The sequence below is a fragment of the Manduca sexta genome, chromosome 27, assembly GCF_014839805.1.
Source record: "Manduca sexta isolate Smith_Timp_Sample1 chromosome 27, JHU_Msex_v1.0, whole genome shotgun sequence".
Taxonomy (NCBI): domain Eukaryota; kingdom Metazoa; phylum Arthropoda; class Insecta; order Lepidoptera; family Sphingidae; genus Manduca; species Manduca sexta.
This window is the reverse complement of record NC_051141.1, coordinates 2,994,959-3,019,039: the sequence shown is the minus strand read 5'-3', so window position 1 is coordinate 3,019,039 and position 24,081 is coordinate 2,994,959. Positions and strand designations below refer to the sequence as shown.

At 38.8% G+C, this 24,081-nt stretch overlaps 1 protein-coding gene across 2 annotated transcripts; it reads left to right on the top strand.

Moving 5' to 3' along the window:
- Positions 1 to 1,214: 1,214 nt before the first annotated feature.
- LOC115448539 (multidrug resistance protein homolog 49-like) lies at positions 1,215 to 24,081 on the top strand. 2 transcript variants are annotated; one of them, XM_037444040.1, is made up of 26 exons: positions 1,215 to 1,363; positions 1,560 to 1,608; positions 4,412 to 4,608; positions 5,255 to 5,399; positions 7,811 to 7,911; positions 9,297 to 9,468; positions 10,238 to 10,362; positions 12,159 to 12,354; positions 12,638 to 12,862; positions 13,169 to 13,355; positions 14,054 to 14,196; positions 14,979 to 15,187; positions 15,436 to 15,530; positions 15,614 to 15,787; positions 16,085 to 16,197; positions 16,633 to 16,773; positions 17,282 to 17,464; positions 17,753 to 17,956; positions 18,356 to 18,485; positions 18,885 to 19,080; positions 19,867 to 20,029; positions 20,395 to 20,589; positions 22,100 to 22,309; positions 22,827 to 22,973; positions 23,299 to 23,407; positions 23,884 to 24,081. In XM_037444040.1, the coding sequence occupies exons 1-26, from the start codon at positions 1,338 to 1,340 to the stop codon at positions 23,970 to 23,972; spliced, it is 3,924 nt and encodes a 1,307-aa protein (XP_037299937.1). In that variant the 5' UTR covers positions 1,215 to 1,337; the 3' UTR covers positions 23,973 to 24,081. The 2 variants fall into 2 exon arrangements, with proteins under 2 accessions (XP_037299937.1, XP_037299939.1); XM_037444042.1 differs by lacking the exons at positions 1,215 to 1,363; positions 1,560 to 1,608; positions 4,412 to 4,608; positions 5,255 to 5,399; positions 7,811 to 7,911 and adding an exon at positions 8,898 to 8,971.

Here is a 24,081-nt window from a genome sequence, read left to right as displayed (position 1 = left end):
AACGTGATACTATGTTCAAATAACTAAATCTATTTATTAGTTTTAAGACCAATGTCAGGCTCGGTTGCAATATATATGTAATTAAATAAAGATTACCTCTCCTTCCACCTGTTGTTATAGCCCCTTATCCTGCACTAATGTAGCGACGGCCCAACAATTTTTAACTCAGTTGCAGAAAGGATTTTGTATTTACGACTTGCCGACGGATCAACATTTTCATGATGACATTAGCATTGGACAACATATTCTATAGACGCCTAATTTAAAATCATTTTAACCAGGAGTGACACGAAAGGACAGCTATCGTGATATTTAACTAATACCGTAAACATTATTATTTAGTAATTATTACAAAACAACTTGACAATGACTAGACGTAGACGTGCATTTGTCATTGTAATTAATAACTGTCACAAATAAAAAAACAAAATTTAAATCGCAGCGTAATAATAGTCGTCGGAAACTACATAATTCGTCAATTTACAAATATTCTCTTAGTCTTGTGGTATTGTTACACATTTGTAAAAGTAAACAAAAGTAAATTTAATTATTTTATACTACCATTTGATTTTAGCACACGCTAACAATTCTAATGATGGTGATGTTGCAAATACTGGTGAACAGTTAATTGGTTAAAATACATATGTAATTAAAGCAGGACAGGTTAGAATTCCTGAAAGGGTTAAATTGTAGGAAATTAGCAATCATGATACAATCAAATATTGTATATGTCAAAGTATATGGGATACTATAATCTACGTGGAAACTAAGCAGCTAAGCTGCTGCCAAACCCCCTTAGGGTGGTATATAACCCCGCAAGCTTAGCGAGCGGAACGCGCATTTAGCGTGGGTTGCATGATCCGGCACAGCAGATAAATGTTCCTTTTGTAATATAGCTGAGCTGTTTGCTGGTTGATCAATAATACACTTTAACGACGACTTAAATATCGTAAAAATTATCGTTAAGTAATTTCTTTAGTGTAAGTTCTCGTGAACATACATTCCTCAATACCTCTATACTACTAGGTACACCAAACAAAAATATATACAATCTTCACAGACCCCGCTTCGCTACAAATGCGATTCAATTACTCCCACGCGAACGCAGTTGCAATGACGTCAATGATTAATAAAAATGTTGCCACCTTGGTTCTGCTTAGAGGGACCTATATAATAAGCACGTAGAATATAGCACCACTGTAATCAGTAGCCAGTAGGAACATACAAATAATCGTTCAATGAGTGTCGCTCCTGAAGCAATTCACGAGCTCAATCGATCGGCAGACATTGCAATAGGCGCGCGCTCTTGAAGTTGGTAAACACTTCGATTTGACGATATGGGAACCAAAAACAAAAGGGGGCAGTACGTGTCAAATTTAAAATTATAAAAATATTCAAATATTTAACACGCGAGATACGTTTTGTAATGCGAATTTAGTGTCGCATTTATATTATAGTAATTTATTTAAAATAATTTGACGTTAATACATTTGTAAACGCTTAAAGCGCAGAGCGAATTTTGTTTGATTTGTGTGCGTATAATTATTGTTTTTTTACAGGAAAAAAGAGGAACCACCGCCTCCACCTCAGGTTTCATATTTTCAAATCGTGAGTATTTTTTTTATAACATTTAATTGTATAAGAAATAGTTCATAATGCCAATGATGAAGATTGATTATTATAATTTTTTACTTTTAATATACAATGCAGGATATACGTTTTAAAACTGAAATATCTGTCTCATTAAATGAAGTCAGGGCAACAAAAAAGCCTAGTTGGGTGTGGAACGTACTGCCGAGACTAATGTCTGACTTTTGTAAAATGATGTGTGTATTCTTTCTGAATTATCGCTTGCTTTAACGGTGAAGGAAAATATCGTGGGAAAACCTGTATACCTCAGAAATTCTCAATAGAAATTTTGAGGGATTGTGAGGTCTACCAATCCGCACCAGGCCAGCGTGGTGGACTATGGCCTAATCCCTGTCAGTAGTAGAGGAGGCCAATGCCCAACAGTGGGAAAGTATATAATAGAAGACTGATATTACTATAAATTAATATAATGAAATTAAGTTTTTGTAATTTTATAGAAGTGTAATTGTTTTGTAAACTATAAAATTTTCTTATAACCCAACACGAGCCTTATAATTTGTGTTTATAATTATAAAAAACATACACATCGCAAGAAAATTTAGTAGTTTTTGGATTTTATCGCGATTTTTATATTATAATTTTCTACCGACGCGTTTCGAAAACTTTGCAACCCTCATGGTAACGCGACGGACTGTTGGACAAACATACATAATATATTGCTACACAATTAGGCAGATATAGGCTCAACTAACTGTATGCCTTTTGCTAATCGCAGATCTAGAACGAGGCTACATTAGTTTAGCTTAACTGGCCTGGTTGCAAAAATTACACAAAGAACATAGCTTACTTTAACTTAAGGTCTGGATATAATTATGGAATAATGTCTTAGCCTAGCTAACATCTATGCGAGCCCTCATAACCTTTCTAGAGCAACTGTTTAAGATTCTGTCTGGCAGTATACAGATAGGCGGTCAGTACGCGTTCGCTGTGCTCAGGCCCGCTCAGGCCAGTTGCGTTGACCCCATGAACTTATCAATGAGCCCGACACTGAACGTACATTGAATTGCATCCCATCTAGCCGAATTTGGCCACGGCGGCCAATCTCAACAGAGATCAGTTAATTACGCAGGTTATATTATAGTGCACACGTGTATGCAGTACACAGGAGCACTCTCTATCAGGTGCAGGAACAGCTTTACGTGCTTGATGAGTTACGAATCTATCATCTGCTAGTACATATTGCAGGCTGTTTTCATATATGTTTTGAACCTGACGATCTAAAGCCCATATGATAGAATACGGGTGCAAGGTGGATAATTAAAAAAAAAACAGCTTATTCCGTTATTACCTACTTACATCTATTATTATTAAATATAGTAACATTGTAAAATTATAAAGGCAAAAGGAAGCGAATTATAAGGATTAAAGGATCATTTTTCATAATTATGATTATTACCGGTATAATTAATCTGTATTCGATTAAAATAGAATTGTAATCAAAAATAAGTTCAACATAACATTATGTACTTTTTGCAAAATGTCAACTTTTTGTTACCTCAACGGCATTCTTTATCTTCGTAATAAATTAAGAACGTATCTTCGTCAATTAAACATGGGTATTATTTTATTTAATTGATACTAAGTACGAAAATGTCTGTGAAAATGTTTGGTTCTTTGTTAGAAGTGAAAAACCTAACGGAAATTTTGATAAAATTGACACATAAAAAGTACCGTGTATAATCAGCCACAGCAGCAGCTATCGCAAAAGTAATGGATTCATAGCGTCTATACACGTTACGTTTAATTTAGTGAAGTAGATTCCGTTTGTTTTATTTTGAAAAGAAAATAAAATTGTTGGTAAAAACACAAAAGTGTATAGACGTTTTGATGTTGTTCAACTACTTATGTGGGCGACGGTATCTAAGAGATTCACTTTAACTTAGAAATATAATTTTCCTTTTCTTAATTGTATATTCTGTAAGAATTTTTATCTGGAAACACAAACCAAACAACACCATTTTTTATTCGCGGGCAACATACGAGTTATCGCTACCATCACTTGGGGAGAAGTAAGTGGAACGGTTATCTGAATTGTAAATAATTTATAATCAATGAATACATCCTTTTAAAAGTATTATGTATGTGCGAACATGAGCACGTGTTCGGTGTGTCCAACACCAAAATCTAACCATGGCTGTGAATTTATGTTGTTTGAACTACAACAGTATGTGTGCTATGTTCAGAATTTAAACTCATGAACGGAATGACTAAATTGGAGGCAGGTCTCATATATGAGAGTCCGCCTAGGTAGGTACCACCGCAACGACTATTTCTGCCACCAAACAACTGTGTACTGTTGTGTTCCGATTTAAATAATATTGTAGCTAATTTAACTACTGGACATACATAATAAGACTTAACGTCCCAAGTCTCAGGATGGCGAACGCTGTGGAATACCAAACAATACTTTTTAAATCAACGTGTTGGATGTTGTTTCTACTATTTTTAGGCGGTTGTATCGCTTACCATCAGGCGAACGGGAAGCTCGTCTCATCATTCGATGCAATAAATAAAGAAGATACTCGATCCAGAACGTTCAGTAGAAACTTTTCCTGTCTTTTCCTTTAGGGTTGCTGGGGTAAATTTTAAATATTATCATAAAATCATTATTTATGTCTGGTACTCAAAATGTTTACTTTTATAAATACTGCCGGGCGTACATGGGCGGCCGGCGTGTATTATTTTACGCGTTACGGTAGTCATGAATTTTATTAATATATATACCTACATATATTATTTTTGTTTCCATTTTATTCGCCAGTTTCGGCACGCAACATGTCTCGAGCTGATGGCGACGTTGCTCGGCGTGCTATTCGGTTTGCTGAGCGGTTGCGGTGTGTGTTTCAACCTGGTGCAGATCGGAGAGCTCAGCACGGCTTTCGTCGAGAGGACCAAGTTTCAAGACCGGCTATCCAGCTATTTGCCGCTGACTGTCGCTTTCGGCGGCGGAAGAAGATTGTAAGTACAAAGTGCAGAGCTATTTATAGGTCAGATAAATCAGTTTTTGTATAATGGATTGATTTTTCTCAAATCGAATTACTTAATACATGTACCAAACGCTACCAATTTGCACGAAATTACCCTTCTGAGTTACACATAATTTAATTTGTGTTTACTTTATACAAATAAATCGCGATACGAGACAGCCGCTAGTGTTCGTAAGCGACACGGCAAGCCTTCCACAATAGCAACGTCACCAACACTTAATTACAAACCACTGCCTGGCAATGCCCTGCACTTATCACCCTTAGACATAACAAGTTGGCTTATAATACCCAGTAATTACTGCCACAATTTCCTTTAAATTGAGTCACAATGGTACGTAATGTCGCTTGTCGGCAGAAATATACATTGCGGGAGTACCTTCCTAGCCGAACTTATGCACGAACAACTTACCTTAATACACCTTATATGACGTGATGCAAGCTCTAAATCACATCACTAGGTAAAACTACGTCAAAATAGCGTTGCACTTACTCCTTAACATATATTCATATCGAATATCATATTTAATGTCTTTCATTTTTTTATAAATAATGTCTATTTTACGATGCCCTAATTTCGCACTCCCAATTCATATTCCTAAAAATAATTTTGTCTGCAGAGTGAACGCGACCCACGCTGAGAATATGGAAGCTCTGATAGAAGACGCTAAGGCGATGGCCATAGGAATGTTCATAAGTATAGCAGTTTCGATCATCTTTTGTATGTTATCTGTGGGACTCATCAGTTGGAGTGCTTTGAGACAGGTAATTCGTTTTGATTGAACGCATTTGTCCGCAATGCATGAATGCGTTTGTTTACCGCGACTTCAGTAGTTGTTTCGTCGAAAGTTGTACAACGATATGTATTTCATAGTAGTGGCGAAAGTTCGTCGCAATTTGTAATATAATAGGGTCCCTATCAAATCAATAAGTAATGATTTCTTCTTAACCTAATTTCGGCCACGGCCATCAATCTCAAAGATCAGCCAAATACGCAGGAGATATTATGTTGCACGAGTGTGTGCGCAAAACACAGGTGCACTCTCTGTTCCTTCGCTCTCATGGTCCTTTCAGACAGTAATCCGAGATAACCGGAGAGAGATTAGGCGCAGGACCAACGTGATTACGTGCTTTACAAGGCAAGGGGATGTTAAACCGCCAACTTCCTGAGCTGCGACAGAGTATTTTTTTAAGATGGTAAACCCACTCACTATTATTTTGGCCTGACCCGATTTTGTAACCCAAGACATCATCAGTGGTTGTACTCGTACTGTGTACATTTACAACTGCACCACCGAGGCAGTCAGTGCGATAAAGGTACCACAGGCGGTCAAGTAATAGATGACGATCGTGCGTAGACTAGTAGAGCTATCGAAACACCGCCCTGTAGATTGGGGGCGTTTGGAGAATGCCACCACGGTATACACTACCTGTCGTAATAGGCGACTAATAGTAACTAACTAATACTAACTAATCGGGGAGTCGTCGGCGTACGGCAGGGGGCCGTCCGCCCGTCGCACATTGTGGTGACCCGCGGGATGGACGGTAGCTTGGGAGGTAAGCCTCATGCTGCCGTCGCCGCTGAGAGCGTCCTTCGGTTGCGTGGGGACTTCTGAGCCCCCGCCCGTGGCCCATAAAAGACGGGCCGTACAAGGCGGCACCGCGCAGGGATGGTGGTGGACGACGACTTAAACACTTTCACCAGGGGAAGCCCGTAGCTGGCCCTAATGCGCCGGAGAGGGCCACCGCGTAGTTTTAGTTGTTATGCCGTGCGTTGTATATAGGGTAAGGACTCGGCCCGGCGGTCGCCTGAAGGTCATCATCAAATCCGTGCGGCTCAACGCCGGGTCGTAGGCACGGTGACCCCAACATAAACGCCCAGTCAACCCCCACGAAAGCCATAAGAAATTTCTACGCGAAACAAAAAAAAATAGCTATCGAAACAGACACGTGGCTACGTCTACACTAAACATAACTATGCGATAACTAACTAACGCTTCTTTTACAAGCATTAAAATGGTATTTTTGTCATGCAATGAAGACTTTATCCATACAAAACATCTTCATGTATTGTTTAGTGGACACATAGTTCAATTACCGCTCCGACGCAATTGATGTGCAATTCACAAGTGTTTGTATTGATTATGGCTTTTATTGAGAGTATGCCTACTGAGTAGTCGCGATGCATTATATTAACGAGAATAAAAAATAATGGAATGTCGTATGGAAATCATATTCGGCTTATTCAGCTACTTTCATTCTCAAACAGATACTCACGCCTTTTATCCTTAAAGCGGTAGGCAGAATCGCAACTGGTGCATTCCAATATCCGTCGTTAGTATCCGTCCCAAGAAGGTAGGTGGCGAGTCTATCGCCATATCGGGCATAAATTCCCGACTTCGGACTGATGAAGTAGAAAAACCTACATCACTTTGCCTGGCTCGGGACCTCAGCACTGCAGTCGTACTGTAATTCAACTACGCCACCGAGGTAGTCTATACAGACTTTATACTTTTATTCTATTTGGCTGAATACTTGTAGGCAGATTGGTAAAATAAAATATTTATTTATTTTATTATAGTATTTTTTTGTTATTATTATAGCTGTAGTATATAATCAACTTTCGTTATATAATAATATAAAAATTATCAAATACATGTCTGTGCCTTAGGATTGTCATCATTATTATAAAATTCAGGAGTGCAAGATTATGACGCAGGGAGGATAATATTTTGACTTGAACAATATGAGTTGTGATATGTAACATTTAAAGATCACATTGGTTTAATTACAAGATTTTACATTTAATATTTTAATAATTTCGCATTGCTTGTTTTAGTCTATTACATAGTAATAACATTTATTGTCATTATATACCTATACAATATGTATATTATTTAATAGTATAGTAGGTTCCATGTAATAAAGAATGCTCTAGTAAAGCGCATGCGTAAACAAAAGCAATTCAGATAAATTGACCTCACTACTGATTAACTGGTCGAGCTTCACGATTTTAACGAAAATAATAAATGTGACCTTGCCGCTAAAAAGGTTTAATAGGTTTACAAATTCGTCCGTAGTAATAGTTTGTAGATTTAGGTATCGTGTGTACTTCGACTAATGGTATAAATTATACGCTAAGTTATTATCGTATGGCTAATATTCTTTCTTTACAGATAACGAGGATCAGAACTTTGTTCCTGAAGGCTGTACTTCGTCAGGACATGTCTTGGTTCGATACGGACACAGAGTTCAATTTAGCAGCAAAAATGTCTGAGTGAGTTATAAATTGCTATTATTTATTGCGTTATTCTACTAAAATGTTAAAATATGGAAGCAATACAATTATTCCAGCTATAGCTAAGTAAATCTCACATGCAACATTTTATTATCGAAAGCAAGGATTTAGTGATGAATCAAAAGAATTTATATATCATAGAAGTCAAACATATTACAATCAATGTTTGTAAAATTTGAGTTGAATTGATGCAAGCCCGAGTTGTGTGTCAGACCGATTTTATGAAGATGCATAGAATCTTTATTATGAGCCCATAAACTCATGAATACACTGATTGAGAAATATTCATAGCGTTGATGGTCATTGAATAGTCGGTTGTTGCCAGATCATATTGGTAACAGACAAAACGACATGAATTGTTTTCAGTTATAGATAACATAAATGGAGTTACTAAAGCAAAATTTATAACGATTTTATAAATATATGAAGAAAAATTCTTAGATATGATTTTTATCTATAAAAATATGAAGTCTATTTAATTTTTATTTTAGTGTCAACGCATTATTTAAACGTTGTCCTATAATTTTAATCGATTTTCTCCTTTCCAAATTACTGAATTGGCTTCCTCTCGCTTATAAGGTCAAATTGTCATTTTATTAAAAGCAGTTACATAATTTTCATAGCTTTATGGATTTTATTAACTTCTATTAGTATCGATTAATGTACGTTCCTTGACTAGTATCGTAAATAAGATTTATCGCTACACTTCGCATTAGATCGGTTGTCGATCCAGCCTAACGTATATCTGATTGATATGACGTATTTAAACGTCAGCACACAATGCTGTACTGTAGATAGTTTAATTACGATCTGTTAGTTTAATGAACAATATTGTAAACAATTTTATTACAACTGTCATAAAAATGCATGGCCTGGTGTCTTTTTTATTTCTTATTTCTGTGATACACATTGTTAGAGAAAATTCTAGTTTTCGTGAACAAGATATTCTTTTTTTGCCTTATAATTAACATTGACTTTGTAAAGCGAAGCACTTGGTGCGATTGTTATTATCAATGGAAATCGCCTTCCGTACTAAAAAGTAAATGATTTAGTAAAAACTTTAAATAATAATGATTGAGAAATACTCCTCATTTTAATCAAGACTGAGTAAGCAAATAGTATTTGTTTCTTCATTCGCACGTTTAATGTTAGTATTGCCTTAATTATCAAGATTGTGTTGTGGCAAAAATGGCTTTAGTTTAGCTAATACTAACAATATACGAACTAACAATTCATGAAACTAACTGAGAGTGGAATGCGCAATGTAAAACATAAAAAAATGCAGTCAAACATAGGACCTCCTCCCTTTTTTAATTTTGTAAAAGATAGTAGTCTTTGGCTAAGCGTGGATTGTGTTGTTTCAGAAACTTAATGAACTTGAAGGAGGGCATGGGCGATAAACTGGCCGTAGTGTCCAACTTAGTGGGCACGTCAATCATCTGTCTCAGCACAGCGTTCCCTCTGGGCTGGGAGCTGACCCTCGCCTGTGCCGCGGTCATACCATTCTCTGTTACTGCTTCGGTTATATTGTCCAACGTAAGTATGAACTGGCAGGCCTGAACGGTGATAAAGGTTGTTCTGGTAGAGATATGAGGTAATGCCTTATGGTACCCCGGAGCCGCCTCTAATGCGTCGATGAAGGCTACCGCGGGGTTTTAGTTGGTACGCCGACATACATAGCGTGCTGGCAACGCCGACATACCCGCCTTGGTTCCTTGGACTAATGGGGGAACTTAAAGTGATTTCCCCGCGATAAAAAAAAGGCCTTAACGGTGATGAGATCATTGACTGTTAGGTTCCTAAAACCAAGCCAAGCCAAACTTCTGATCATTTAATAACAACAATCAAACTTCGAATTACAGCATTAGACTGCGCTCATGAGGCTGATACATTAAATAGACTTTGCTGGTGGTAGGATATAATTTATATCCGCCCGGATAGCGACCACTGTACACAAGTTATTAAAACATGTCATAGTGGGCGACGTAAGTGTGTCGCGTTCAGGGATCAGCCTGTGTATATCCAGTTTCAACAGGCCGGCATAATTGTGTCGACTGCCGAGGGGTAATCATCTCTCGTCAGTCGACATTCTATCGGAACCCATTCGACAGTGGAGTCGTGCACGTAAAAAAAATTAAGTTTCGTAATGCGCAGCAATTTCACTTATCACTCTGGCTAGAATGCCCATCAAACCGGGATACAACAGTACTGGCTCAATGTGGCTTGGCGACGGAAATACCCTGCGTTGTTACCTGTGCCTTGATACTTACCACTTAGTCAATTATTTAAATTTTCTCACAAACAGTACCAGGCCAAATCTTCTGTGAGGGAGATGGAGTCGTACAGTCAGGCTGGGAAGCAGGCTGAAGAAGTACTTAAGGGAGTCAGGACAGTCGTCGCCTTCGGAGGGGAAAACAAAGAAGTAGAAAGGTAAGTTATTTTTATATTAGCATAATAAAACGCCATCTTAAGTATCTTTAGGAGACGGTTTTTCGGCTTTTAGGATAAAACGCCTTCTAACTAAACCCGGTACCAAATTATATAAAAATTTAAGTTGAGAAGTACATGAAACTGCCGTGCGGTCATAATCTTCAGATAGAGAGAGGGAGATGTTTAATCCCGTAATGCCCAGTAACTAAAATGGTAACGTATCCTTTAAAGAAGAACTGTGCTTGTATTACTGCCTACCTGTACTGTACACCAACACTGCTGCGTGGCTCCAGAAACCAGACAGCAGGAATCATAATGTATTTAAAGAATTCTTTTTGTTTCTTTTATAGTAGACATTATGTAAATAGGTGATTAAGATAACAGATAAAAAACATTTATTTCTTTTATAACTAAATCTGTACGTGATGCAGACCGGTAAGCTAACAATATAAAAATAGCAAGCCAAGTAATCACAGCGTGTACGTCACGAGTAATGGAACGATTTATTGAAATTGACCGTAAGTTCCACCAGACACAGGACACAAAATGACGACAACAAGCTGCTCATATTATATTCAAAATACTTTGACATTGACATTGTTCCTAAACTGATAAAAGTAGTAACATTTATTTATTTGTTTTGTTTATTAATTTATTTACATTAACAGTTAAACTAAACATGCAAGCTACAAGTGATACACAATAACACATCAAACTACAGTCATGCAAAAATTACAGTATAGAAACATCATCAACATCTTTGCAGGGAACTAAGAAATATAGATGCATAATGATGTAGTAAATATTTTTTCAATTCAGTAAATATTTTGTAATATTCACTATTAGATAATTATCAGATTGTTTACATTTTCCTATAAAAACTCAGATTATTCTGAAGTTATCTTTTCATGTAATTATAAATAGTCATGATGAGTCTTATAATTTCGTTTAGAGGTCGTTGTAATTATCAGTTTACGGCTGCTTACGTACTAGAGTCAAGCGACGAGCGAGACCAAAGCTAAGCTATGAAATTATGTCGCATACAGGAGGTTAGTGTAGGTTTAGCGATTGCCCGACCTGTGAAATGTGGACGTTTGGAGAATTCCACCACGGTATTAGAGAATACCGTGGTGGCTCTACCCGTAGCAAGAGGCAACTAATAGGGGCCAACGGGGGGTCGTCGGCGGGCAGCAGGGGCCTCTCCACCGACTAAGTACCGTTGTAATTAGTATGCGTCGTGCGCTCGTGCACACTTTCCATTAACCCCCAGGGTAGACAGCAGTGTAGATGGTAGGCTGGGGCCTACCGCATGGGCTCTGTCGTTGACGCTCAAAGCGTCCTTCGATACGCGGGGGTTTCTGACACCCCCCTCCTCCCCCGTTGGAGAAGGTCCATACCAGGCGGCACAACAAAAAATAATTTAAGCGATCGTGATAATGAGTACACATCCATAGCTGAAACAGCGTTACATTGTGCAAGGCGCAACATGCAGTTTGAGTAGTGAAAACGTAATCATGCATGTGAGCTGCAATTAAATAGAGAAGTTTTGTGACACAAGTGTGACGTCATACCAGCCCTTTATCATATCCTACTGCTGCACCTCTGACTACCCTTTCAGATACAAGAGTAAGCCTACGTTATATAACATGAGCATGGCAGACTGTTTAGTAGATTGGCTCATGAGATGCACTCGGTTCAATTGCGCCGACATTTGGCCCTTGCTGTAATTGTCAGTACTCGTGATATTGTTTTTCATCGCATTTCATGGACTTAAATAAAAATATTTCTTCATCTAGATACAAGCGTTTACTGGAACCAGCTGAGCGTTATGGTCGTCGGCGCGGGTTCTTCACCGGGCTTGGGAACGGTTTTAACTGGGTTCTTACCTACTGTCTGAATTGCATCGGTTTGACGTACGGCACTAGGCTGGTACTGGCCGATTTCGACAAAGAAGCCGATGATAGAAAGTATTCTGTGGGAGCACTGTACAGTGTGAGTATTCCTAGTAGTCGACTACTAGCCATTAAATTAATAGCGTAGTATTTAATTTCGTTTTTTGTGCTCAATGATAAATTTGAACTACTTGTTGGTAAATTTACACTTTGTAAATATCATTAAAAAAATATATTGAGCGAATAAATTAATACTAAGCAGTCACTAGCATGAGCGCCTGAGAATATAGAGTGAAATAGGAATTGAGCATCGACGTTATTAACGAATGCGGTAGTGTTAATTGCACCTATAAGATGAGACATAAGACCGTTCTATATTTCAGATTCTATTTGCCCTATACATGGCCACGCAGTCCATAACATTCTGTGTGCCCCACATCGAAGTGTTTGCTGCAGCGCGTGGTGCAGCCAGCAGTATATTCCACCTGCTCGACAGAGAGCCAAAGATAGACAGTCTCGACCAGAACGGCCTGTCTCCACGAAGGGTCATCGGGGAAATTGTCTTAGAAGATGTCCATTTCTGCTACCCCTCTAGGCCTGAAGTTAAGGTACGAAATGTGAATAATTCAGTTATGTTTTTCAGTATTATGTACTATAGACTATATGGTAGTATTATGGACTTTTTTCTCGAATGAGTTGAGTTAAATCTATTTTCCATCTAGCTGGCCTGCGAATATAACACGATGTTTTCTTTCGTCTCTAAAATCACCGATAATTTGTAAAGACCAGCCATAAATTTGAAAATATTGAGGTTTCTGGATTGGAAATTGAAACAACTATATTTGCCTTTGTAATCCCCTTTAAAACAGTAAACATTATAATATAACTGGGATATTTATGAATCTGTTTCAAAGGTCCTTAAAGGATTTTCTCTCCATATCCGTCCTGGAGAAAGTGTGGCCCTGGTCGGCTCGTCTGGTTGTGGAAAGAGTACTATATTGCAACTGCTGCAGAGACTGTATGACCCTTACTCTGGTTCAGTGAAGCTCGACGGTAAAGACTTAAAGAGCCTCAACATTGGCTGGTTGAGGTCGTCTCTAGGTAAGTAATTGTAAAGTGTGTTCATCAGGTAGTTCTTGAAGAATGAATACAAATTATCTGCTTATTTCTCAAATAATTCTTTTTACGAATGCCTCGGTGGCGTAGTTGTAATTGTATACGGTGCGATTACTGCGCTGAGGTCCTGGGTTCAAGTCCCGGGTCAGGCCAAAAAAGGTAGAGACTGGGTTTTTCCATTTTAAAAATTACATAGTCGCAGCTCGGCGTGAGAAAGTTGGAGGTGTGATACCCCAGTGCCTCGGAAAGCACGTAAAGCAGTCTTGCACCTGATCTCCCTCCAGTCATGTCGGATTGCAGTCTCACCAGTGCACCCGTGTATTACGCACAAACTTGTGCACTTTAATATCTCCTACGTACGTGAATCATCTCCGTTGAAATTGGTCGCGGTGGCCAAAATTCGGCTAGGAGAGAATCGATCACTATTTGAGAACTTTCAATTGTTTCTTTATAACAACTTTAATCAAGTATGTTTAGTATGTAGTACGTACCAAGATTTTAGGTGGCTTAATTTAACTACAGTTTTTACAGGACCATACTGTATTATTATAGGACGAACTACGGAATTACACCAAATACAATAGACAATTGCTTAATAAATATTTGTAAATATCTGCAGCTATCTGCTGAACATGTGAGATGGTTCACGGCTCAGGCATTGGTTATACCGTTAACTCCCACAGGTGTTGTGGGCCAAGAGCCGGTGCTCTTCCGCGGCACCATCCACGACAACATCTCCATCGGCTGCCCTGAAGCCACCAGGGAAGAAGTACAGAGAGTCGCTGAAATGGCGTATGCTCATGATTTCATCATAAATCTGGCTAATGTAAGCGTCTGTTTTTCTTAAAATTTCAGCAAAACATCTGACAATGTATATATTTCAGCAAAACATCTGACGAGGTATAAAGAGGTCTAGTTAGGCTATCTTTAAAATTAATTACAACTTATGTATATTTCTTCTTCTTATTCCTTTTTTTTTTTAAATGGCTCCCCCGTTTCTTCGTTGATTTTCCCAATGTCGAGTGGGTAGGAGTTAAAATATTGACATAATTCTATTAAAATAACTTTCGACCCGAAGTGAATTTAAAAACATAAACACCAACATTAAAATTAAACTATTTTTCGGATTTTATCGCGGGTTTAAAATTTTAGTTTTCTCCCGACATTTCGAACACTTTGCAGCCTTCGTGGTCACGGGATACTGAGGTGTTGGTCACCCGCAAAGTCACAGTTACAATAACTACCTACATTTTACAATTATACAACTTAAATTTCAGTTGTTGATGCTCCGATCTACACAGAATGAGGTCACAGTGTCTTGAATGTCTATTCGCGTAAACATAAGAAATTATTATAGACACTAATAACAAAGAGTAATTTAAGGGATAACATATTTGACATTAGTGTAGAACCAAGCACACGCAATTACAAGAGCGTACAGCATAGATAAGATTATGTATATTTATATAATAACAAACTTTAAAACCCAGATACATCTCTGTTATCTCCTTTTATTTTATAATCGTATTACTTACTATTTATAAAGGAACAAAAAAAACTTATTGAATTTTGGTGTGTACGTAATTTTTTCATTTCATATTTTTAAAGGGTTATGAGACTATGATAGGCGAGCGTGGGGCAACTCTATCTGGCGGTCAGAAGCAACGTATAGCAATTGCTCGCTCGTTGCTGCGAGAACCTGCCGTGTTGCTGTTGGATGAAGCGACGTCTGCTCTGGACACGCAGTCAGAGAGGCAGGTCCAGGCCGCCCTTGATAGAGCCAGCGTCGGTAGAACCACCATTCTGGTCTCACATAGGTGAGCAAGTTGGTATTTTGAATACGAGCATACCGTCTTTCCTTTCTACCTCATTAATGCAGTGGCTAGTCGATTACTATCTTTAAGTTTCTTATCGAGATTGATAAGAAATCCTATATAATATGTTTATTAGATCTTTAAATATTTCCAGTTTGAGCTAAGGAACGGTTTTCTTTTATTTATTGCTGGACATTTAGTTTTGGTAGGTTGGCATTACTTGAAGACTAAAACAATCCGCTATCTTACAGACTCTCTACAGTAAAAAATGTAGATCGAATCATTTGCATGGATCAGGGAGCTATTGTAGAAGAAGGCACCCATGACGAATTAATGAAGACGCAAGGTATGTTATTTTTCAATACCATTTTCATTGTTCTACTATTTAGAATCGGTTCTTAAGTGTATTAAAAATCTATTGGTTGGCAGGTTTCTACTATAAATTAGTGACGACAGGCGACGAAGTGAAAGAACCTCAAGATGTAGAGCCCGTGGTAGATGAGAGCACCGCCGATGACGCCATCGAACTGCTCTCGGGGCCCAGGGTCGACGTCAAGAGGCGGTCTAACAGGAGGATCTACAGGCATCACTCCCTGAAAAAAGGTATATCATATAACGTCTTGCAATCTTCTATCCAACACCCTACTCCGAACACACAAACATAAGCTTATTACAGGTGCATTTAAAAAATCAAAAGTGATTAACTTAAACAAAAAATAATTATATTAAGGAACTCTTTTGTCCACTGGAAGCGTAGAGTATTAACTAGATAATAAACGCGGTGAAAACTTAGCCCAATTGTTTTGTGCAACATGCTTGGAATGTATCGCGTTGAGTTCACATTGTATTGAATAAAAGGGAGGCGACAATAGGTTAATGATAATCCCTTGTGCTTGACAGACACTCATGATTGGATGACACCGCGCGGCTCGATATCCTCTGTTATGTCGACTGGTCTTCAGAACTTCGTGTTCAACTCTGACTATGAATCCGAAGAAGAAGCTGATGAAGAGGTATGAACCGTAACAAGCATTATTGTCTGACATCCATTAATAGTTATGATAAAAACAGTTAAAGAACTTAACACTTTTATGACAGTTGCTGTGAGCATATTATTCAAATTGATAATTATTATTTAAGATGAATAAATTTACAATGTGAATAAATGCAAGCTGAAGTGGGAGTGGGCAGGGCACATAGCTCGCAGAACTAATGACCGATGGGGCACGAAGTTTCTGGAATGAAGGCCACGAACTGGCAAACGCAGCGTCGGACGTCCAACCACGAGGTGGACAGACGACCTCATAAAAGTCGCAGGAGGTCGTTGGATGCGGGCCGCTTTCACTAGATCCATCTGGAAATCTTTGGAAAAGGCCCATGTTCAGTGGTGGCCATTCTACGGCTGATGATGATGATGAACTGCGCAGTTAAACTTTTTATGTTTTCAGGAAGTAAAATCTGTGAGCGACTGGCAACTGATGAAATTAAACGCTCCAGAATGGCCTTACATTACGGTGGGAACGGTGGCTGCCATCCTCCAGGGAGCTTGCTTCCCAGTCTTCGCGTTACTCTTCGGATTATCCACTGGGGTAAGTATGCACCGATTTTCGGCTCAGGGGTAGTAAACTACGTATAAAATAATAAAGTGAATTGTAATGATGAAACACTCAATAAAAAATATTAACACCATATTTTTGTAGACTTTTCACTCGGACAGTGTAAGAATCTTCTTTCTCTCAGTCTGGTGGCGATAGAATATTGAATCCGCCCGGATCGCGATGACCTTACACAAGGTAAAATACCCGTCATAGTGGCCAACGTAAGTGTCGCTTTCCAGAATCAATGCGTGTATACCCGATTTCAAATCAGTCAACATAATTTTCGATAAGCGAGGGCCGATTTTTCTTCGGTTGATCTATCTGAACCTAATTCCACATACCATCAAGTGTAGTAGACTAAGTTTACTGAGATTTAATAAAAATAAAAGTCAAAAGATATCAAAACCAGCTGGCGCACCCCGTCAGGGAGCGGTTTGATAGTTCCTGGATTACCACTTACCATGATACTATCAGCTAGTTTTCGACAACTTAATTACAGATATTCGTACTCGACGATCGAAACCAAGTGCTGTATCTAGCAGACCTATACTCTGGGATGTTTGTAGTCGTAGCAGCCATAGCTGGAGTTTCCATGTGTCTGCAAAGCTCAACCTTCACTACCGCTGGCTTGAAGATGACCACGCGGCTTCGATACCAGTATTTTGCTTCTATACTTAAACAGGTAAACTTAATTTATCAAAATTCTTTTTCGACTTTATCTCGATAACACATCCATGGATGAATAAAACGAGAGTGAGTTGAAACGCATGCAAATAAAAGGGCAGAAAAATCATCACTGCACAGAAATAAGACTCAGTAAGTGATCTCGTGCCGTGTTTCAGCTTCGTTATTAATCCGTTTTAACATCATGAAATGAATAAGCTAGCTTTTTTAAAACTCTTCTGTCCTTAATACTTAATTTCTTCGAAATTCTTCAGACGTTATTTACATTATACCTCGATTGTTTTAGGAAATGGGGTACTTTGACAAAGAGTCGAACACCATCGGAGCTATATGCGCACGCCTGAGCAGCGACACGGCCGAAGTACAGGGCGCCACAGGATTGCGAATCGGACTCATTTTGCAAGGCTTTAGCTCAGTGTTCGTAGGATTCATTATGGCTATCAGCTACAACTGGAAACTCACGCTGGTTGCTGCGGTGTTCATGCCTCTGGTAAAATTAGTTTATAATAATTAAATCCGGCTACGCTTAACATAGTTATGTCGCGATAAACTCGACAATTTTATTATTCTAGACCCAATCACTTAATATTTTAAAACACATATAAAATAGAAGTTTACACAAATAATTATAAAGAAGTATAGTAGTAACTTTGGTTGTAGGGGATAACATATAAAACAACCCATCCCAATTCTGGAAATTGTTTACTAATATCAAAAACCTTACTTCTTATTATTGAGTATTATAATAATATGTTACTTTTTTTATGCAGACAAAGCGATGAGCAGAAGTTATTAATTATAACACTACTCTTCAGTCTTATTGTCCATTAAAGAAAGCAGAGCCGCAGTCAAGCTAGTTTACAATTAGAAGGGTTGTTTGTCGTTACAGATGGTGGGCAGCATCTGGTTGGAAGGTATCATCTCGCAGAAGTCTCAAGTGGATGAGCGCAACGCCATGGAGTCAGCAACGGCTATCGCAAGCGAAGCGGTCATCAGCATAAGAACTGTTCAGAGTCTAGGTATGAGCCGAAAAACGTCGTATTTCGACATTAATAACGACTTAAACTTAAACTCAAATGCCTTTCGACTTACAATTAATTATTGTTTACAATATTTACGTTGCAGACATTACTATTGATTTGATTACCTTCTTGGTCTAAAGGCAGCGTGTAGACATATTATGGCTATAGAATGCAATGTCGATAAAAAATTGGCAAATCACGACAAATCTCATAAAAATCGAGTGTTTTCTAAAGATTTCACTCCGTAATTATAGATTAAAAAGTTCTGGGTCACAATAGTTAACCAACCGGATATTTCCAGGATCGGGTTTTCCAAAAATAATAAACAAACAAACCAAATTTATTCTGTAACATGTTGAACTACCAACAACTAAATTCGATAATCCCGTGACCCAGGCATCGAGAACCTGTTCCTGAAGAAGTTCCAGGACGCGCTGGTGGTAGCCTCGGCCGCCGTCGCCAAGAAGACCCGATGGCGCGGCCTGATCTTCGGGCTCGGAGTGTACGTGCCATTTATGGCGTATTGTAGTGCTACCGTGTATGGAGCAGTGCTCGTGGCTTATGGAGAGATCGAGTACAAAATTGTGATGCTGTAAGTATAGGCATTGCTTTATAGAAATACTTAATTCCATTAGGAAGGTCTCTCGTCTGCGAGAGACGTCTGGGCAGATGCTATAGTATTTATAATATTTTGTTGGTGGTAGGATATATTTTATATCCGACCATATATACAAGGACATATATACAAGGTGATAAAACCCGCCGTAGTAACTCGTCCACCCGGTATAAGTGTAATAAGTAAGTGTGTCGCGTTCCGGGCAGCCTGTTCAGCTGTGTATATCCGGTTCTAACAGGCCAGCATTATTGTGTCGACTGTCGAGAAGCAGTCACCTTTCGTCAACTGACACTCTATTGGACCCCATTCCACTTACCATCACGTACGGTGGACTCACTGTGCCGTACATATAGAAAAAACACTCTGCCGCCAAGCAACTCTCGAAATACTGTTGTGTTCCTGTTCGAAGTGCATTACAGGCAGTATTGATGAGCACTGTAAGATTTTACATTTAATATCTTACAAAGCACACCCTGCTCACCCACGTGGCCGTCTAACTGCCTGGCGAGCTGCCGCCGGAGCCAGCCACGTGCAACATCTACGTGCCGTTCGCCTGGATGGGGGTTCCCCAGGCCAGTGACTCTTGTTGCATAACACCAGCAACCAGTACCGAGTGTAACGCGGAGGTGTAAAAATAAAGCTCGTACCACGTAATTACCCTGAGTTTTCAATTGTCTCCCTACTAACTATCTGCGGGCAGGCTGTCAACCGCCACAAGAGTGCAGTGCCAGTGAATACACGGTATGCAATCTGTAATTTCAGCGTGAACGAGGCAGTTATGTACGGCGCGTACATGCTGGGCCAGTCGTTGGTGTACGCGCCGAGCTTCAACTCGGCCAAGGCGTGCGGCGCGAGGATCTTGGCTCTCATACAAAGACAACCCAAGATACGCACCGAGGACGGTATCAGGGACAAAAAGGATTGGGTACACTACTAAGATATTATTAGTAAAGTTTGTTGGCTTTTAGTCTCAGAAAAAAAATCAATAGAGGAGGCCGTTAAAAAATTCTAGTAACATAATAATTCTTATAAATAACAGTTATAAAAATATATTTCTAATATTCACGAACAGTTCAATTGTTATAAATTACCATACATAAATGTGCTTAAGTTTTCAATCCGAAAAAAATACGCCTTAGTTTTTCAGACCCACCTATCACATGATAGGAAGGATAATAAAAATAACCTCATTAAAACTGGTATAATATAAAGCTTCATAAAGTGTGTTTGCAGTAGCTAGGAAGATTCGGTCTTGCCCATTGCGAATGAAGATTTATTGTATCATTGCAGGTGGCATCAGGAAGCTTTAACATCCGTGACGTAGAGTTCTGCTACCCTACACGGCCGCATCAACGCGTGCTGAAAGGGATAGACCTGAAGGTGGAAGCCGGCAAGACTGTCGCGCTTGTCGGCTCGTCGGGCTGTGGCAAGTCCACCATATTGCAGCTGCTGCAGAGGTTCTATGATCCTGAAGCCGGTTACATAGTAAGTGATGTAGACAATTATAGCATTTAAATAAAGTAGGCAGGTACGTATGTTATCGCTTTCTTGGATGAGTGACCGAGCCTATAGACTGGCCATGTAGATTTGTATTTGATTCCGTGATCGGGTGATAAATTTTCATGTAAAATAGGCTATAGCACATATTCTACTTTTATCCCAATAATTAGCTCGGACGTGAAAAAATATTCTTTTTTAAATAGGTGGCGTTTGTTAAATTAACGTTTTCGGGACATATGAAGCAGGAGAAGCTTTTCACGCTGGCGGAGTCGCGAGCAACACCTAGTGACAAAAATGTAGCTATGTTTCCGTATATGATTAAGAAAATGTATTATTTCATTTTAAAACTCTCATTCGTAGACGCAGAGACGCACGAACTAATGACTTTAATCGGAGTAACAACAATCATCGCTGTTATTACCTCAGTTATAATTAACTATTATAGCGACACATTATCGCTGTTATGCGCACCTTTAATTAATTATACCCAATGCGTAAACTAAATGCAAACATGTCTAAAAAATCGCAGAATAAATAAACAAAGTCGCGTGATTAAAATTCATAGCTCTTGCAAATCTTTTTGTTATCCGGTTATATAGCTAATTAGTGAAAACACTCGAGATGAAATTTAAAGAACAAACAGAAATACTTCTATTTGTTAGTTATATATCGCAACTACATATTACCTGGGACATACAAGAAATTGGCAACCCTATAACAGAGACGATAGCCTAGTTGGGTGTGGAACGGACTGCGAAGACGAATGTCCGCAAGTTCAAATCCCAAGGGCACACACCTCTGACTTTTCTAAAATCATGTGTGTATTCTTTGTGAATTTATCGTTCGCTTTAACGGTGAAGGAAAACATCGTGAGGAAACCCGCACATCTAAGAAGTTCTCCATAGGAATTTCGATGGTGAGTAAAGTCTACCAATAGGCCAGCGTGGTGGACTAAGGCCTAATCCCTCTCAGTAGTAAGAGGAGGCCCGTGCTCAGCAGTGGGCAAGTATATAATACAGGGCTGATATTATTATTATTTATTATTTTAACAGAGACAATACCAGTCTATTTCTGAAAATCGTAATCCGTAATCTAGAAAAGATAACTAATAGGCGCCACTCTCTTAAAGTTTTTGCCATTATTCCTGTAACAACTGTAAAGGAAGGCGCGTGTATAGTTCTGACTAATCCATGGTTTTCATCTAATAAAAAATAAATAAAAAAATGCTTTATTCATCACGTAGGCGAACATAGTTGCACTTATGATAAGTCAAGGTACATAGAATATCTAATTATTACTTAAATAAAGTCACTTATATACATAAAGACACTTTATATTGGACATAAAATAAATGAAATACTATAAAGAATTGACTTACATCATTACGTCGTATAATAAAATACGAAACGTAAGTTAATGCTTATTTCATAACAAATATTAGATACCAAATTATATACGTATACCGAAGAAATAAAGAATTTTATTTGCACATCAGGAGTTGGACGGTCGCGACATCCGATCTGGTATCACCTTACCTCGGCTCAGGAGACAGCTGGGCGTGGTGCAGCAGGAGCCGGTGCTCTTCGACCGCTCCCTCGCCGAGAACATCGCGTACGGCGACAACAACCGCAAGGTGACCATGCACGAGATCGTCGCCGCCGCCAAGGCCGCCAACATACACAGCTTCATCGTCTCGCTGCCAAAGGTAAGTCATTGATACTATACGCTAGTGAGGTTTGGGCACTTGTCATAAACATTGGCAACCTCTGTATATTGTATTGATATGGATTACATATTATGGTCTCTAGCATAATGGCTGTGAGGTTATTATTATATTGGATAGAATTTCTTGGTATAAGTATATTCTTTCTTTCTATGGAATATATTTACATAATAATTATTACACCACCACCACATCATCTTTAAATAATTATATGTGTATATTTGTGTAGTATATTCTATTTATTACCATATACATTTTTCATTATATTATTATTATTTTTACGTACGCCCTAAACTGCCCCTTCGACTATTTTTATCATCTCCATCCAATGGTTGTCTGGTAGAGATCGCCTCAAGCCATAAGACCGCCATTTGTACCACCGATGTTTAAATAATTTCCATCATATGTATAGGTATACATATTTGTTTTTTTTTTAATACTTATGGTATACAATAAAGTTTAAAAATAAAATAAATAAATATTTTTTCTTCGCGTTCAGGGCTACGACACGAATTTGGGCTCGAGCGGTGCCCAGCTCTCGGGCGGACAGAAGCAGCGCGTGTGCATCGCCCGGGCGCTTATCAGGTCGCCGCGGTTGCTGCTTCTCGACGAGGCCACCTCCGCACTCGACGCCAACAGTGAACGGGTAAACTTACTTCCTTAATGCTGACGGTCGTAGGTTCGACCTGTGGGCTAATAGTCCCGTACTTAGAATAACTTGTTGTTTCAAGTCCTTTTGCACTCAGATCTATTTGCGTGAAAGGTACATCCAAAATTTCATCCATATCTGTCTACTTAGTATCAGTCCTATATTATCTGCAGAGTTCTCTAAGTTTCAATATTATCCCACAATTCCAACGAACTGACAACCCCATTTAATCGCTGAAACAGTTTAATATCTCAGTCTTTGCCGCTACGGCGCAGGTCTTGTCATTTGTATGTCAGTTGTAAAAGAAAATGTCTTACAACAGGCCGTGTCGGAAGCCCTGGAGAAGGCAGCGAAAGGCCGCACCTGCATCACCATCGCTCACCGTCTGTCGACCATCAAGGATGCCGACCTCATTTGCGTTTTAGATAAAGGTAAAATGCTTGTGATTTGGTATAATAAGGCCATGTTTCTCAAAAACTTCAATGTTGTAATTGTATGAGGCGCAACACGCGTTACGTGTTCATAACCTATCTTTTTCACTCCAAGTCCAGCACAGCAAAGTCAATAACATAATATGAAAGCAATGAACAAGATTATTCCTCGTCTATTATTCCCTTACCATAGGTATATATAGCTGGAACGCGCACGGCATATAGAAAACTACTATTCAGATTGAGGAAGTATTGTTGGATTAGTTGAAAATTGATATTAATTTTGGAGTGCAATGCACTTCACATCTAGGTAGACGTGAAGTGCATTGCATTTTAAGTAGCTACTTCAATAATTACTGTCAGATGCAGTCTGAGCAGTTTGTCATGTTATTAACATAAATACAATCGAGATTATTGCACAACATTGTTCAAAAGAACGTTGTACACCATGATTATGAAGCTTTAACTCTTTGCAGGTAAGATTGTTGAACGAGGCAACCATGCTGAGCTAATTAGCCAAAAGGGTTTATATTGGCGCATGTGCAGAGGGCAGAATATTACTTAGACGTCTATTATAGGGGCATAATGTAGAGCTTAGCATATACTTTAAATCTTAGTTAGTATCATGTAGGAATGTATACTTTTTTCAATAAATATACGCATATAGTGCTTCT